A 14614-nucleotide genomic window follows, 5' to 3' on the forward strand; every position below is an offset into this window, starting at 1 on the left:
GATTTCTTACAATTTTAATTAAAAGACTTGGGGAAGAACACCTGTGTGTGTGTTAAATTGATCAGATTTTTCTGGGAGTTCAGCAAGCAATTTGCCATTTCTACCGTAAAAAAAAATGAAGACCCAAACTATACAAGATAGGGTTTACTAAGAAAAAGAGAACCAAACGCATCTCACAGCAACTTCTCAAAAATGGGAACGAAGATAGTGTCTTTACCATACTGAACAACATAAAAGCTTTTTTAAAATAGGATTACCACAAGAAGTACCTGTGTTAAAAATTACACATTTCACTTAGTTCCTTTTGAGTTAAAGATTTGAGACAGATGCTATTGCTAAAAATAAAGCTGGTTTTATCCTTTTCTCATGTTTATTTTTGCAACCATTCACTTAAAATTGAAATTCTAAGTAAACAGTAGTTACTACAGCAGGGCATACATTATAAAAATGCAGAAATGTTAGGGGTACAAGCCCAAAAACCAACTGACAAAATATACTGCTAAAAACAGTTTTATGACGATTAATGCATACCTTAAAAATATTTTATTTCAATTACAAAGCGGAGCGCACACAACTCATTTGCAAAGAAAATGAAGTTCAAAAATTCATGTAATAAACATTGCTAGACTAAAATTTGTATGTTTTGTAAATTGCAGTTTATTTAAACATGCAGTAAAATAGTTTAATTTTCTCTGTGTTCATGTGCCATTGGAACTCAAGAATCCTTGTTTTACAGCACTCATTTATTAATATAATCTTAATCTTACATTGTCTTGTACTTACTCAATTATTAACTACCTTCATCTTCTCCCACACAAAGCAAAGTATGTCAAGTATGAATGGAAAAAGGCTAATGTAGTGCCCATCTTTAAAAAAGGGAAGAAGGATCCTGGGAACTATAGGCCAGTCAGCCTCACCTCAGTCCCTGGAAAAATCATGGAGCAAGTCCTCAAGGAATCAATTCTGAAGCACTTAGAGGAGAGGAAAGTGATCAGGAACAGTCAGCATGGATTCACCAACAGCAAGTCATGCCTGACTAATCTAATTGCCTTCTATGACGAGATAACTGGCTCTGTGGATGAAGGGAAAGCAGTGGACATGTTGTTCCTTGACTTTAGCAAAGCTTTTGACACGGTCTCCCACAGTATTCTTGCCAGCAAGTTAAAGCAGCATGGGCTGGATGAATGGACTATAAGGTGGATAGAAAGCTGGCTAGATTGTCGGGCTCAACGGGTAGTGAACAAAGGCTCCATGTCTAGTTGGCAGCCGGTATCAAGTGGAGTGCCGCAGGGGTCGGTCCTGGGGCTGGTTTTGTTCAGTATCTTCATAAATGATCTGGAGGATGGTGTGGATTGCACCCTCAGCAAGTTTGCAGATGACACTAAACTGGGAGGAGTGGTAGATACGCTGGAGGGTAGGGATAGGATACAGAGGGACCTAGACAAATTGGAGGATTGGGCCAAAAGAAATCTGATGAGGTTCAACAAGGACAAGTGCAGAGTCCTGCACTTAGGATGGAAGAATCCAATGCACCGCTACAGACTAGGGACCGAATGGCTCGGCAGCAGTTCTGCAGAAAAGGACCTAGGGGTTACAGTGGACGAGAAGTTGGATATGCGTCAACAGTGTGCCCTTGTTGCCAAGAAGGCCAATGGCATTTTGGGATGTATAAGTAGGGGCTTTGCCAGCAGATCGAGGGACGTGATCGTTCCCCTCTATTCGACACTGGTGAGGCCTCATCTGGAGTACTGTGTCCAGTTTTGGGCCCCACACCACAAGAAGGATGTGGAAAAACTGGAACGAGTCCAGCGGAGGGCAACAAAAATGATTAGGGGTCTGGAACACATGACTTATGAGGAGAGGCTGAGGGAACTGGGGATGTTTAGTCTTCAGAAGAGAAGAATGAGGGGAGATTCGATAGCTGCTTTCAACTACCTGAAAGGGGGTTCCAAAGAGGATGGCTCTAGACTGTTCTCAGTGGTAGCAGATGACAGAACAAGGAGTAATGGTCTCAAGTTGCAGTGGGGGAGATTTAGGTTGGATATTAGGAAAAACTTTTTCACTAGGAGGGTGGTGAAACACTGGAATGCGTTACCTAGGGAGGTGGTGGAATCTCCTTTCCAGAGTTTTTAAGGTCAGGCTTGACAAAGCCCTGGCTGGGATGATTTAGTCGGGGATCGGTCCTGCTTTGAGCAGGGGGTTGGACTAGATGACCTCCTGAGGTCCCTATTCATAGATATTCTATGATTCTATGATTCAATATTTAAAATGATAAATGTCTCTTACTGTTGGCTAAATGGGGATATTAGCATGATATATTCTTAAGACTAGTACAATCTAGACAGAGCTATTGGATATTAACACATCTATACATGAATAATTTTACAGCCTGACTAATCAAAAGGTAACCCACTTTATGTAGAGGAGATAAATGCTGCCTCTTTTTAAAAGAATTCTTTTGGAAAACAGCATCTGTAATAAAGACAGCAAGTCTGATATTTGCAGAAGTCCTACCTTACCGGCCAACCCTTTATATAGTTTCCAACAAGCAAAACAGCAAGACATTTTCAAGGTCACCCAATTCCAGAACAGCAGTAACTACGATTCTTCAGTAATCACACAAATTACAAAGCAAACTAATGTAGTTTTTATTTTACAAAAAGAAAAAAAGTCAAGTGAAAAAGTCTTATGTAAAACAAGTGAAAATACAATCCCTATAGAATAATATTTTGCGCTCGAAACTCACCTTGATATGTTCTAACCAGTGAGTTGATTCCAAACTAGATAGCCAGTGCGATTCTTCTACATTAGGATAAACAATGTCCTTCAACTTTTTTAAAGATTCCCTCATGACATGAATATTATGAATATCTAGGAAGAAGAGTTCTGCATTGGGATATGCATCATCGCCTTCATATCCTCCCCCAGTGGCCTAAAAACAGATTTGAAATCTACTTTTAGTTGTCATTTAAACTCTGCTGAAGTACTTTAAGATTGAGAGGATTAAACCTTCTTTAGGACACCCTGCCACATTACCAAGTCAATTATTTATAGGAAGTCCACCTATATAGCCCAACTATATTAGGCAAGCCCTATTTTTATATTATATTTAATAATTATTCATTATGTTTTTAAAAAGCTTTTTCACCTCAATACAAATTACATAATAAAGAAAATAGCAGAAAATGCAAATCCAAGGTAGCTCGCTTTGTGCATGGGTATGGCCCAATAAATGTTTTTTGGTAAATGGTCTAACAAAGTTCAAATCTGTCCATCAATCTAGTTCTCTTTCTGGAACCCTCATGAGTTGCTGCTGCTGTTGCTGCCGCCTTGTCTTAGATAAACATATCAGGCCATGAAGTTAGAGAATGATTTTGGCAACTCTTACAAGGTCCTTTGTAAGGGCTTGATCCAGGTGTCAAATCTGAAGAGCATCACTTTCCTTATTACATTCAGAAGCGCAATCTTCCTACAATCTTCCTTAGTGTACCAAAGTCTGCGTGCTCCTTCGAGCAAGGCTCCAAAAAGGAGAGTTATTTACTAAAGTAAATAGGAATTACTGGCCATACAAGCTTCCTCACACATTTCAACCTCCTACCATCATTAAATGTTTCCACTTCTTCCATCGCCTTTATGCATCTTTCAAAACAAGACAATCATTTCAGCTTTGATTTGGTTTTCCAGTTCCTGAACAGACCTGAACACTGATGATATTCAGATTCTTTATTTTCATGAGTGCCAAAATTAAGAAGTGAAACAAAACAGTTATAATAATGTTGGCTAAAAGAGCTAAATTTTGTGAAGGTGAGTCCCATAATCCATGGACTGGATTAAACTAGCCAGACAAGCAAAAATGGAACAAGCACTACATCAGATAGGATCCAGGCTGCTATGCGGACAAATGGTTATACCCCTGGACTCTATATATACACACACATAAGTAATGGTGGTAAATAGCCTTCCCTTGACCAGACACCAACTACCTTAAAAACAGGTAATTTTTATTAAGACATCCTGCTGTCTAACCATGTTGGTTTGTTTGTTTTAATTCCTGAATATTATTTTTACTAGCTAAACAAATTTATGATTGAAGTATGGAGAAAACTGATTTAAAATAAGTGGAGCTCAGATGGACTAGAAGATAAAAATTAAAATATAAGGTACATTCCACAAAGCAGCAATATCTCAATCTTCTGATTGTTCTTAGCACACTGGATCATCAATGGCAGAAATGAAATGAGGATTTATTTATTCATTACATTTCTATATTAACTAGACAGGAGTTTAATCAAGAGGAAATTATAGTTTTTTCCTGTCTCCATATTTCAAACTTTAATTAATGAAAGCACAGGTTTACCCACATTAGCACCAAGAGTCTCAAAGCTTGCTATATTTCAGTGTCCTGTTTATTTGCTCCTAGAATGAATAAAGTTTAAATAATAAAATTCTCTATAGCAGGGGAGGCCAAACTTACTGGCCCTCTGAGCCGCATACGACAATCTTCAAAAGTTTGAGAGCTGGGGCACACCTGTCGGGAGCCAGGGCTTGGGGCTTAAGCTGAAGCTCCAAGAGTCCCCTCCCCACTGGATAGAAACTCCTACCCCACCACCCTACTGCAAGGCAGAGGTCCTGGGCTCCCAGTCTGGTAGGCGGAGAGGGCGGGGCTCATGAGTCACAGTAAAAGAGCCACATGTCGCTCACAAGCTACAGTTTGGCCACCCCTGCTCTATAGCTTGACCAATAATTTTGACAGACAGAATTCACGGAGTGATCACCATCAGCTTTACTTTAAGTGAGTTTTCTAAGAGCAAATTTTCTGTTTCTTGCATAACACATTTTAAGATTCTTACTAAAAAGTCACTGCTATGGCTGCTCTCTCAGAAGTTCCATGGCAAAGCAGTTGCAGGGGCCGATTCCTGCTTGGTGTGAGGAAAGAGAAAAATACACTCCCCCTACAAGTCATGCTAAGAGACTAGGCTTTTCAAGCGGTCTGAAATCACATTTCCCACCAGTAAAAATTCAACCCAACCCTCTAAACTATAGTGAAGAACGAGTACATGTATAGTCCACTACCACTGCCACAGGATGGGGCTTTCTCAGTGTGTCAGAGCTGTCATCCTGCCCCTAAAATAAGAGGTGTTTATATAATTTAGTCCCTTTTATTAGGCTTTATCCATCCTGGAGTAAGGAACGATTGTTACTTTAGCTCTAGGGCTTCAGTAATTCCTACTGGCTGTGTGGTCTTTGGGTGTGGATGAAAAATGACATTCAAAGCTCAGGGAGTAAGCCCAAAATCTTGTTTACATAAGAGTTATCCAAGGCAAATCCAGAACTCTCCATTTTGCAGCTTCTTCTTCATTCTGACCTTACTCTACAGGCCAACCCTTTGCAGTGTATAGGTCAATATCCCTCAAACCCAGCAAATGCACCCTTCCACTGCTTCTACAGCTTAGAAGATTGAAAATACTTTTACTCAAGGGGGAATTCTGCACTACTGCGTGCACAAAGAATTCATGTCACCGTAGATTTTTTTTTCACAGCAGAAAATACATTCTGACGGAGAGGCGCTACAGTTACACCTTTCGCCCACCAGGGGCTGCTGTGGTACCAGAACAAAGGGCAGCCAGCTCTCTAGCCATAACAGTCAGCAGCAGATAGGGAGGAAAGGCTGCGTTCCTCACAGTGCCCTGCCCACGGTGCCAGGTGAGGAGGCACAGGATATGGGGGGTTGGGAGGAGACAGACAGAGCGTGGCACATGGAGATGCTGGGGGGTTACACAGACTGGGATTCACAGAATCAAAGGACTGGAAGGGAGCTTGAGAGGTCTAGTCCAATTCCCTGCGCTCAAGGCAGGACTAAGTATTATCTTAGACCATCCCTGACAGGTGTTTGTCTAACCTGCTCTTAAAAATCTCCAATGATGGAGATTCCACAACCTCCTTAGGCAATTTATTCTAGTGCTTAACCACCCTGATAGGAAATTTTTTCTAATGTCCAACCTAAACTGCCCATGTTGCAATTTATGCCCATTGCTTCTTGTTTTATCCTCAGAGGTTAAAGAGAACAATTTTTCTCCCTCCTCCTTGTAACAACCTTTTATGCATTCAAAAACTATTGTGTGCCCCCCCCCAATCTTCTCTTCTCCAGACTAAACAAACCAAATTTTTTTAATCTTCCCTCATATGTTTTCTAGACCATTAATCATTTTTGTTGCTCTTCTCTGGACTTTCTCCAATTTATCCACATCTTTCCTGAAATGTGGCGCCCAGAACCAGACACAATACTCCAGTTAAGGCCTAATCAGCATGGAGTAGAGCAGAAGAATTACTTCTTTTATCTTGCTTATAACACTCCTGCTAATACATCCCAGAATCATGTTTGGGGTTTTTTTGTTTTTTTTTGGTGCAACAGTGTTACACTGTTGACTCATATTTAGCTTGTGATCCACTATGAGACCCAGGTCCCTTTACGCAGTACTCCTTCGTAGGCAGTCTTTTCCCAGTTTGTATGTGTGCAACTGATTGTTCCTTCCTAAGTGAAGTATTTTGCATTTGTCCCTATGGAATTTCATCCTATTTACCCCTCAGACCATTTCTATAGTTTGTACAGATCATTTTGAATTTTAATCCTGTCTTCCAAAGCACTTGCAACCTCTCCCAGCTTGGTATCATCCACAAACTTTATGTGTACTCTCTCTGCCATTATCCAAATAATTGATGAAGATATTGAACAGAACCAGACCCAGAACTGATCCCTGCAAGATCCCACTTGATATACCCTTCCAGCTTGACTGTGAACTCTCTGGGAACCGTTTTCCAATCAGTTATGCATCCACCTTATAGTAGCTCCATTTAGGTTGTATTATAGTCAGAAGGGCTTGGGGGAGTGGGGCAGGGAGAAAAGGAGGAGAAGAGAGACTGGGGTGGGGGTTGAATGGGAGTGGGGGTGCAAGGCCACATGGGGTTGGGGGGGGTGAGCTGGGATACGTGGAGATGGGGTGGTTGAGTGGGGGTGCAGGGACACATGGGGACAGGGGCAAATGTGCCTGACTGAATGGGAAAGGCTATGGGTCAGCCAGAGTCTCCATGGGTGAGGCCCCCCAACAACCTAAAAATCTCTCCCCAATCCCCCTGAAACTCCCCAAAAACTGTTCCATACTTCTCCCACCCACATCCCACAACACTGCAGGTTCACTCCCAGGCTCCTTCCCAGCAATTACTTCCCTCTTCCTCAGCTCCTCCATTACTCTGATTCCCCCAAGCCTTTGCACTGCTTCTGAGGCATGCTGGAAATATGCTTCTGTATTGTAGTTTAAATTATTACTCAAAGCTATGTATTAATATGCCTAGTAAGTAATCTATTTGTCAAAAAAAAAAACACTTCCTGAATGATTTTTGTTGTCTGTATTGTTACAGACATACTTGTTGATAGAGATTTTGAAATAAATTACCAAAATAATTGAAACTGGCAAGATTATATTGTGTTATTTTGACAAATAAAATAAGCAGAACTTTAAAATATTGCGCACGGAATTTATTTTTTCGTGCAGAATTCCCCCAGGAGCAATAAGTAGGATTGATAACTCCTACCTAGCAAAAAAATGTTTTAAAAGAACCATCAGACGACAAAATATTTAGAACATTTTTCTAAAAAGCTGAAAAGCTGTACAGGAAAATTACTATAAAAGAAATGTGTGTGTATAAGATTTGGCCATAATCCATCTTTGAATTAAGTCCAAAAAAATTTAAATCATTTTTGTAAGAAATGGCATTCCTTCCACAAGGAAAACCACAAGAGGATTACATGCTGTAACAAAGAGATAATGTTTTGGTCACCCACGAAAATTAAGTGTGCAGTGTAAAATGTTATTTGGGAACTAAAATGCAGCCAGTTGAACCAAAGCCTTAAAACACAACCAATCAGATTAAAATCTAGCTAAACTGTCTGTGATAAAGTGCATTCCATACACTTCAGAGAAAAAATTAAAGCCATATTTCTTTTTTAATAAGCTATTCCATATTCCCAGCAAGTGGCCTGCAAAAGTTATTTTGTTTGTTATTTATGTTTTTGAGTTACAACAGTGCAAAAACATCTCGCAGAGTTCATTTTTTATCCCACCTTTAGAATTCTGAAGCAGCCCAACAAATATATTATACATATTTGCTACAGGCTTCCAAGTTCCTCCACTTCTGAGAGGACTGTAATGTAGTGTGGTACTACTCGTATTTTGATGGCATTTTATTTTAAACTACCAACAGTAAAAAAAAAAAAAAAAAAGAAGAAAAGAAAAGAAAAAAAAAAGCAACTGTAAAAACCTTACAGTTAGAAACAACAAACTTATGACACAATTGCTTTTTCAGAAACAGGATTTTTAAAACATCTACTTACCTTGTTAGCTACTGCATTTACACTGGGTCTTGCATCATAGATAGTCAGTTTTGAGATCTGTCCATTAGCATCCCTGATAATATCAAGATACCTTTCGTCATCTTTATTCCTTTTCCCACTCATACCAACAAGAGGCTGACTGGAGCGCATAACAACAGCTTGGTTCTCTGGATGAATCCATGACAGCACCTAGCCACATGCCAAAAAACGTTATCAAGCAACGTACTCTTTGAGAATCACAACTTAAAGCATCAAAGTTATGTTCTTTATAAACAGTTAATGGGAAGTCTAAAATATTTAGACCTCGCTAAATTGGAAGAAATTGAAAAGGTAAGCGTATGTTTTGTCTTAAGTTAGAATTACTGGCTACTATTTCTAGTAAAAGATCATTGCACAAGAACTACTGGCATGTAAAGAGTTTATTCTCCTCTTGTGTATGTAACTCCTATTTAGGTCTCCTGAAATTGTATGCACATATATAAGGTCAAGTGTATTCTGTAACTTCAGAATTCATCTCCTTAATCTCATCTTTTGTTAAATTCTAATGGCTGGGTAAATAATTTTGAAAATGCAAACTGAGCATAAACTAATGCAGAAATGCCTGCCTGAATCAGCAAAGAGGCTGCAACAATAATTCAGAGGTGTGAACAGATCCCATACATTTCAGTTAGATTCCCCACGATTCTGCAACTGCATAGTCTAGCATTTTTCCATCATGTCACATAATTCAGCATTTTTGCTCCATCCAGGTGCCTGAAATTTTGTTTTCTCTCCCTGCAGCTGCCTCTTGCTTTCCAGATCTCCCGACAATGGGAAGTTAATTTGAGTACAGTTTGTTTTCTCTCCCTTCACTGTTCCACTAAATCAGAGAATGGAAGGGTAAAAAAAACAAGACAGCCCAGCTTCCTAGTCTATGAGAACAAAGTCTGAGGAATCAGTGAGATGAACCTCTGAAACTGGCTACAATTTATCCATTGTCCCTGCACACAGAACAGGAAGAAGATTCTGATCACCTTGACAATACTGCGAGAACACGGGGGCGGAGCCAGGCTACCTTGTGAGCATTCTCAATGAAGATTACATCAACGAGCCATCACTGTTGAAAATAATCACTGTTGAAAATAATCCTCAATGAAGATTACATCAACGAGCCATAGTTGTCAATGTTTGTGTGGGGATGGGAATGAATGGTTATTTCATGGTGATAGAATAAGTTCATGCTGCACAAGAATTTCATCCCATTGTGCAGGCATATACAGAACCTAGCAAGATTTAGATGAGATTAGCCTGGTTACAAAAAGAACTAACCGTAAATCCATCAGATAACCTTAATCTTGTCACTAGATTTGATCTAGCACATTTTTTTTTTCATATGATCATATGAGTGCGCCTTTAACAAAGAGTGAAAGTAAAAACAAAAAACAAACCGAAATCAGTCAAAATGGTTTAAACGGAACTAGAATTTTTAGTTTTTATATTTGGCTGCAATTTGTTACTCTGTGGTTTCTATTCTAAAGTTAAAGAAGTTCTTCTAGGACTACCTAAAATTTATTTTAATTGTCTAAGTTAAAAATATTTCTTCCAAGCTATTAAAAAAAATAAATAAATAGCTGGCAACTCAGTAAAAGGATACTATGTAGGAGGTCTGGCTCTATGAATGACCTTCAGATTTGTGTTAGACTGCCAGGTGGTTTGCATGCATATGAGAAGGATAACATTTGTTATCAATTCTTAAGTGCATCCAACAATAGTCAGCCCACAAAGTAGTACAGATGGTGGCCTGAGGCTTAGGCTCTGTCAACAAAAGGGAATGTGCAACAGTGGCAGTTATTGCTAGGAAAGGGAAATGAGAAGAGCAAAATGGGGATTGGAGATATTTTTGTAGGGGAACCAGGAACAGGGCTTGGCAGTCTCAGTAGTTTAAAGCAGTAAAATCAATTTAAGTTACTTGGCTGCAACATAAAAAAACCCCTCATTTCTCAGACCACAAGAGTCATATATTTGCATGTAAAGTCACAGTAATTACTCTTTAAGGCACATTCTATCACATACAGTACTTACTGGAATTCTATTTCGGGACCTAAAAGCAGCAACTTTCTTGAGATCATCATCTGTGGCATTATATGGGACTACCAAAAGTGATGGATATGTATCACATAGTCCATAATGTTCATTGATAAAAGTTACTCTCCACTGTTCATTGGGCAGTCCCTTAAAAACGAAACAGAAATAAGGTATGTTTTACTTGGTATTTTATAAGTTTGCAAATTCCTCTTTATACTTATTCTTTTACATGCTATTATGGCCACATGGTGGCAACAACCTACCAATTTACCATGGGTAACTATTGTAATGATGATACGGAACAAATGGTAGCTTAGAAGATTACAGGACCACACAAGACAGGACATTGCTGATGGGTTCACAATGGGTTCACAGTAGTTAAAACACGCTTGCCTGTATAGGCGGTCCTTTTCACAAACTGTATTTTAACTAGACCTTTATGTAAAAAACAACACTGAAATTAGGAGGAAAAAAAATAGTTCAACAACAAGTGAAAAAAACCTTCTCCCTAATTTAGGGGTAGAGGAGGGAAAGAAAAGCTTTTTCCCCCTACAGAGACAACTGCCTTTCCAGCCTGCCTGTGAAAAAAAGGTTATAAAAAAGGCACAAACCTGAAGAGAGAATTAGAGGAAAGGCCTTCCTCTCAAATTTTCTCCTTCTCATACCCTAACAAAGCTTGAGTCTTATATTTGTTTGAAGTTTGTTGAGGTTGAAAGCAGACTCCTGATTAGATTAGGAAACAAAATGGCCTCTTAGCTAAACAGACTACTGATATAACAGGATGTTACTCAGGAGACTCTATTCCCCCAACAGCCCATCAGCGAATTCAGAGGGGCTAACAAGCTCCCCATACACTCACACACACTGAGTGGGGTTTGTGTGGGTGTTTGAATTTTTACCTTTTCTTTAGGCCTGGGCCTCTAAACCTCGGACCAAACAGATGCTGCGTGAATCTGGATACTCCTTAGCCCATCAGAAAATTACAAGGAAAAAATCCAAGAGAGTTATGATGGCTTGTTGTGTAAACATGAATTTAAAACTTTTTAATGTACTTAGTATTTATGCGATATGTCATCATGAAAATAGTTTTGGTGCTATTCTCAGATGTATTCACCTAATTAACAAACATGCTTTTTAAAACTAAGTATACCATGCCCCCTTTCCTTTGTTGCCATTACTTTTTTTCATATCAATTCAAAGCGTGAACTGATTTTATATAAACAGCCACTGTAAAAGAATGTGCAGTTTCCATAATAAGCAATTTTCTAAACTTTTGGAAATACCAGACTGGATGGAATTTGCATACTTAAAGTATCCTAAATGCCTCTGTTACATTGTCACTCTCTCAACTTTTGAAGCAGGACTCAAAATATCCAAAATTAGAAAGACAGACTTCCAAGAGTGAAAACTTCTAGATTTTTTAATATTATATACTGACCAGTGCATGCAGAAAATTTCAGCTAAATAAAACCCCAACAGCTTTTAGAGCTGATTTATAAACTTGTGAAATGCAGGGTTTACAATGTAAAAATCAAACTTTGTGTTGTCCTATAATTCATTTTACATGCAATATAGACAATTGAGAACTGTTGTAACTATTCAGTAAATCTACTAAATATTAATAATAGCATGCCATAATGGTATTTATCAAGAGTCTAAAAAGAAGTACAGCGACACCTTACTAAGATTTTTTTTTTTTTTTAAACAGTCTTGGAGGTTCCACCATGTTTTGTTTTTAATCTTACTTTTTTGTCAGATCTGTCAACCTTTCTCTACTTCACAATTTATTCTCCTCCTCCACCCGCCAAAAATGGTGACAAATGACCTTGCTATTTTCTGAAATTCACATACAAAAACCAGGTCTCTCTACATTTTCAGATAATGTTTAACTCACTTGTCTCCTGTATTCAGACATTGGATTATAAACCATCCAACCATTTTCAGCAAACTTTTCTTCATTTACAAATGCAAAAAAAGGCTGTAAGAGGGAAGACAAAGGAATTTAATACATAGAATGCCAACTGAAGGTAACTTACACAAGAAAGATCCTCACTCATCATGTCCCAAATGACTAGATCAATTTTCTGGTGTTGCTACCCCCATTGTATGTTCTGATCAAAGTTGAGGTGCGACAGATGAATGTAAAACAGTACTTTTTGTATTGTCCTCTAGGTATTCACAAAATCTCGAATGAAAATGTAAATTTGACAATTAAAAGAGTTTTAAAATAAATTTAACAAAAAGTTTGAAAAATAATACAAAACCTGAAAATTAGGAGGGTGAAAACGGTAAGAAATGATTTTTATATATTTTAAACCAAGCAGGTGACTCCTTGAGTGATTTAAAAATTTTTTACATTCCAGGTAGTTTCATATTCCACCCAAAGTAAACAACTTCTTTTCTAATAACTGTCAATGCTATTATTACTCAAGACATTAGATACAAACATGAAGGCGGAGAACAGATTGGGTTGTTGCTGATGTGTATAAAGGCACTTGAAGTCATATAGCAATCTCAGGACAAAGGAAGCAGTTTACCTTTCAGTAGCTTTAATAAGGAGTTGGAAAAGACTCCCTAATTTTTATAAGAGCTGGCTTTCTATAGGTTATGCAGCTCAATGATTCAATACAACTAGGTTCACCTTTTTTGAGAAACATTCATACTTGTTTAGAATCCTCTTACCTAGGATTCCTACCAGTAACTTCATGGTACCCTTTAATTCCTATTTACTTCCTTGTTTTGGCCACCTTCAAGTCGGCAACATGCTACATAATTCATTGCTTTTAACAATCATTGCAATGGTGGTGTGGACTCAAAGCACCTCCGTCAATGTGAAAAGCAATGACTCTGTGGTATATCAACTACTTGTTACGCCAGCTGGAGCAAGAAACTAAGAAATGGTTTTATAGCCCAAGGACAGGCAGTGAGAGAAGAAGTGCCAGGATGTTGCCTTGAGAGAGCTGTAGAACAGCTGTAAGGGGAGGAGAGGGCCAGGGCTCCATCACACCTGATGTCTAACAATAAGACAAGAAATCATCTTGCTACTCATATGACAACATTTAGAAAAGATAAACTTGATGCTGGATCATCAAGCCTCTCAGAGCTGTGCAGTTCACACTTACAAGTCTAGAGCTGGACTAACCACAGCCTGACACACAGTAATTGGTACGGGGAGGATGGCATGGGAGGAACACGTCCTGGTAGATAAGAATCAAGATCCTGAAATTAGATTACTGCATCTCAGGAGGTTAAGGAATTCTTCACAAATGTGCCATAGGTACAAGAGTGCATGGGCTTCTTCAACAGGTGAGTCCTTCTCTTGAACAGGCTGAGTTGCAATGAAGCTAGGACCTACAGCCTTCTGTAGCTTAAGCCAACCGGATATTTTTGGTTAACTCAGGCCTGACGTGTTGCACATGTTTAAATCAAATAGTCACTTATGAGTAAAACATTTAAAATGGAATCCTGCAACAGGAAGAGTGGTTTTCATTTCCCTAAACACACATTCTATCTCAGACTGACAAGCCTTAAAAATTAGTTATTACACATACATTGTAATTGCGTGTACTATTTAAGAAAATATTGCATCTAACCCATTAGAACTGGGAACTATAACAGCTTAAGCGCAACAAAATTACTATTAGATTAGTGTTCAGTTCCAAATTAATTCTCAGACAACTTGGTAAAGAAAATAGTTACACTTTCCCTCTTTATACATGGCAGCCTTCAATAGGGGTAAGCTTTAAATAAATTTTGACTGAAGTTGATTGTACTAATTAGGGGGCCCATGTCTCTCAAGAAAAAGAGGTCTACTAGAAACAGAAGTGAATATTTGAAGGTAGGCAGAAGAACTGTAAAAATAATTGAACAACAAAAACAGAAGCTCACAAACCACTGAAGTAATGTATGTGCACTGAACTCATAGCACATTAAAGTGGTAATTTATTATACACAAAATTTGATCCATCTTTCATAAGAATCCACCCAAGGGCCTACCATAACAACACAGAAAAGGGCAATTTTAAACTAGAGGCTGAACAAAAATAATACTGGAAATATTAGAGAAATTGATCTCTTAAAACAGGAGTTTGTTGCTTATTCAAGGTGACCCTTAAATGCAGGTTTCACTGGAAAATTAAAACATTCCCCAGTTCAATCACT

The 14614-nt window shown here is 38.5% G+C and overlaps 1 protein-coding gene across 5 annotated transcripts in view; it reads right to left on the reverse strand.

Annotated features, from left to right (window-relative positions):
* Positions 1–14614, reverse strand: part of MTM1 (myotubularin 1) — a 70346-nt gene that overhangs the window by 13146 nt on the left and 42586 nt on the right. For 4 of the 5 annotated variants that reach the window (XM_037908612.2, XM_037908613.2, XM_043521715.1 and 1 more), the window contains 4 exons: positions 12348–12431; positions 10451–10600; positions 8390–8578; positions 2747–2932 (listed from right to left, as the gene is read on the reverse strand). In XM_037908612.2, the coding sequence (XP_037764540.1) occupies positions 2747–2932; positions 8390–8578; positions 10451–10600; positions 12348–12431 (609 nt within the window). The remainder of the gene's footprint in view (positions 1–2746; positions 2933–8389; positions 8579–10450; positions 10601–12347; positions 12432–14614) is intronic. The other variant, XM_043521714.1, reaches the window with a different exon arrangement.

Source organism: Chelonia mydas, chromosome 9 (genome assembly GCF_015237465.2).
Source record: "Chelonia mydas isolate rCheMyd1 chromosome 9, rCheMyd1.pri.v2, whole genome shotgun sequence".
NCBI lineage: Eukaryota > Metazoa > Chordata > Testudines > Cheloniidae > Chelonia > Chelonia mydas.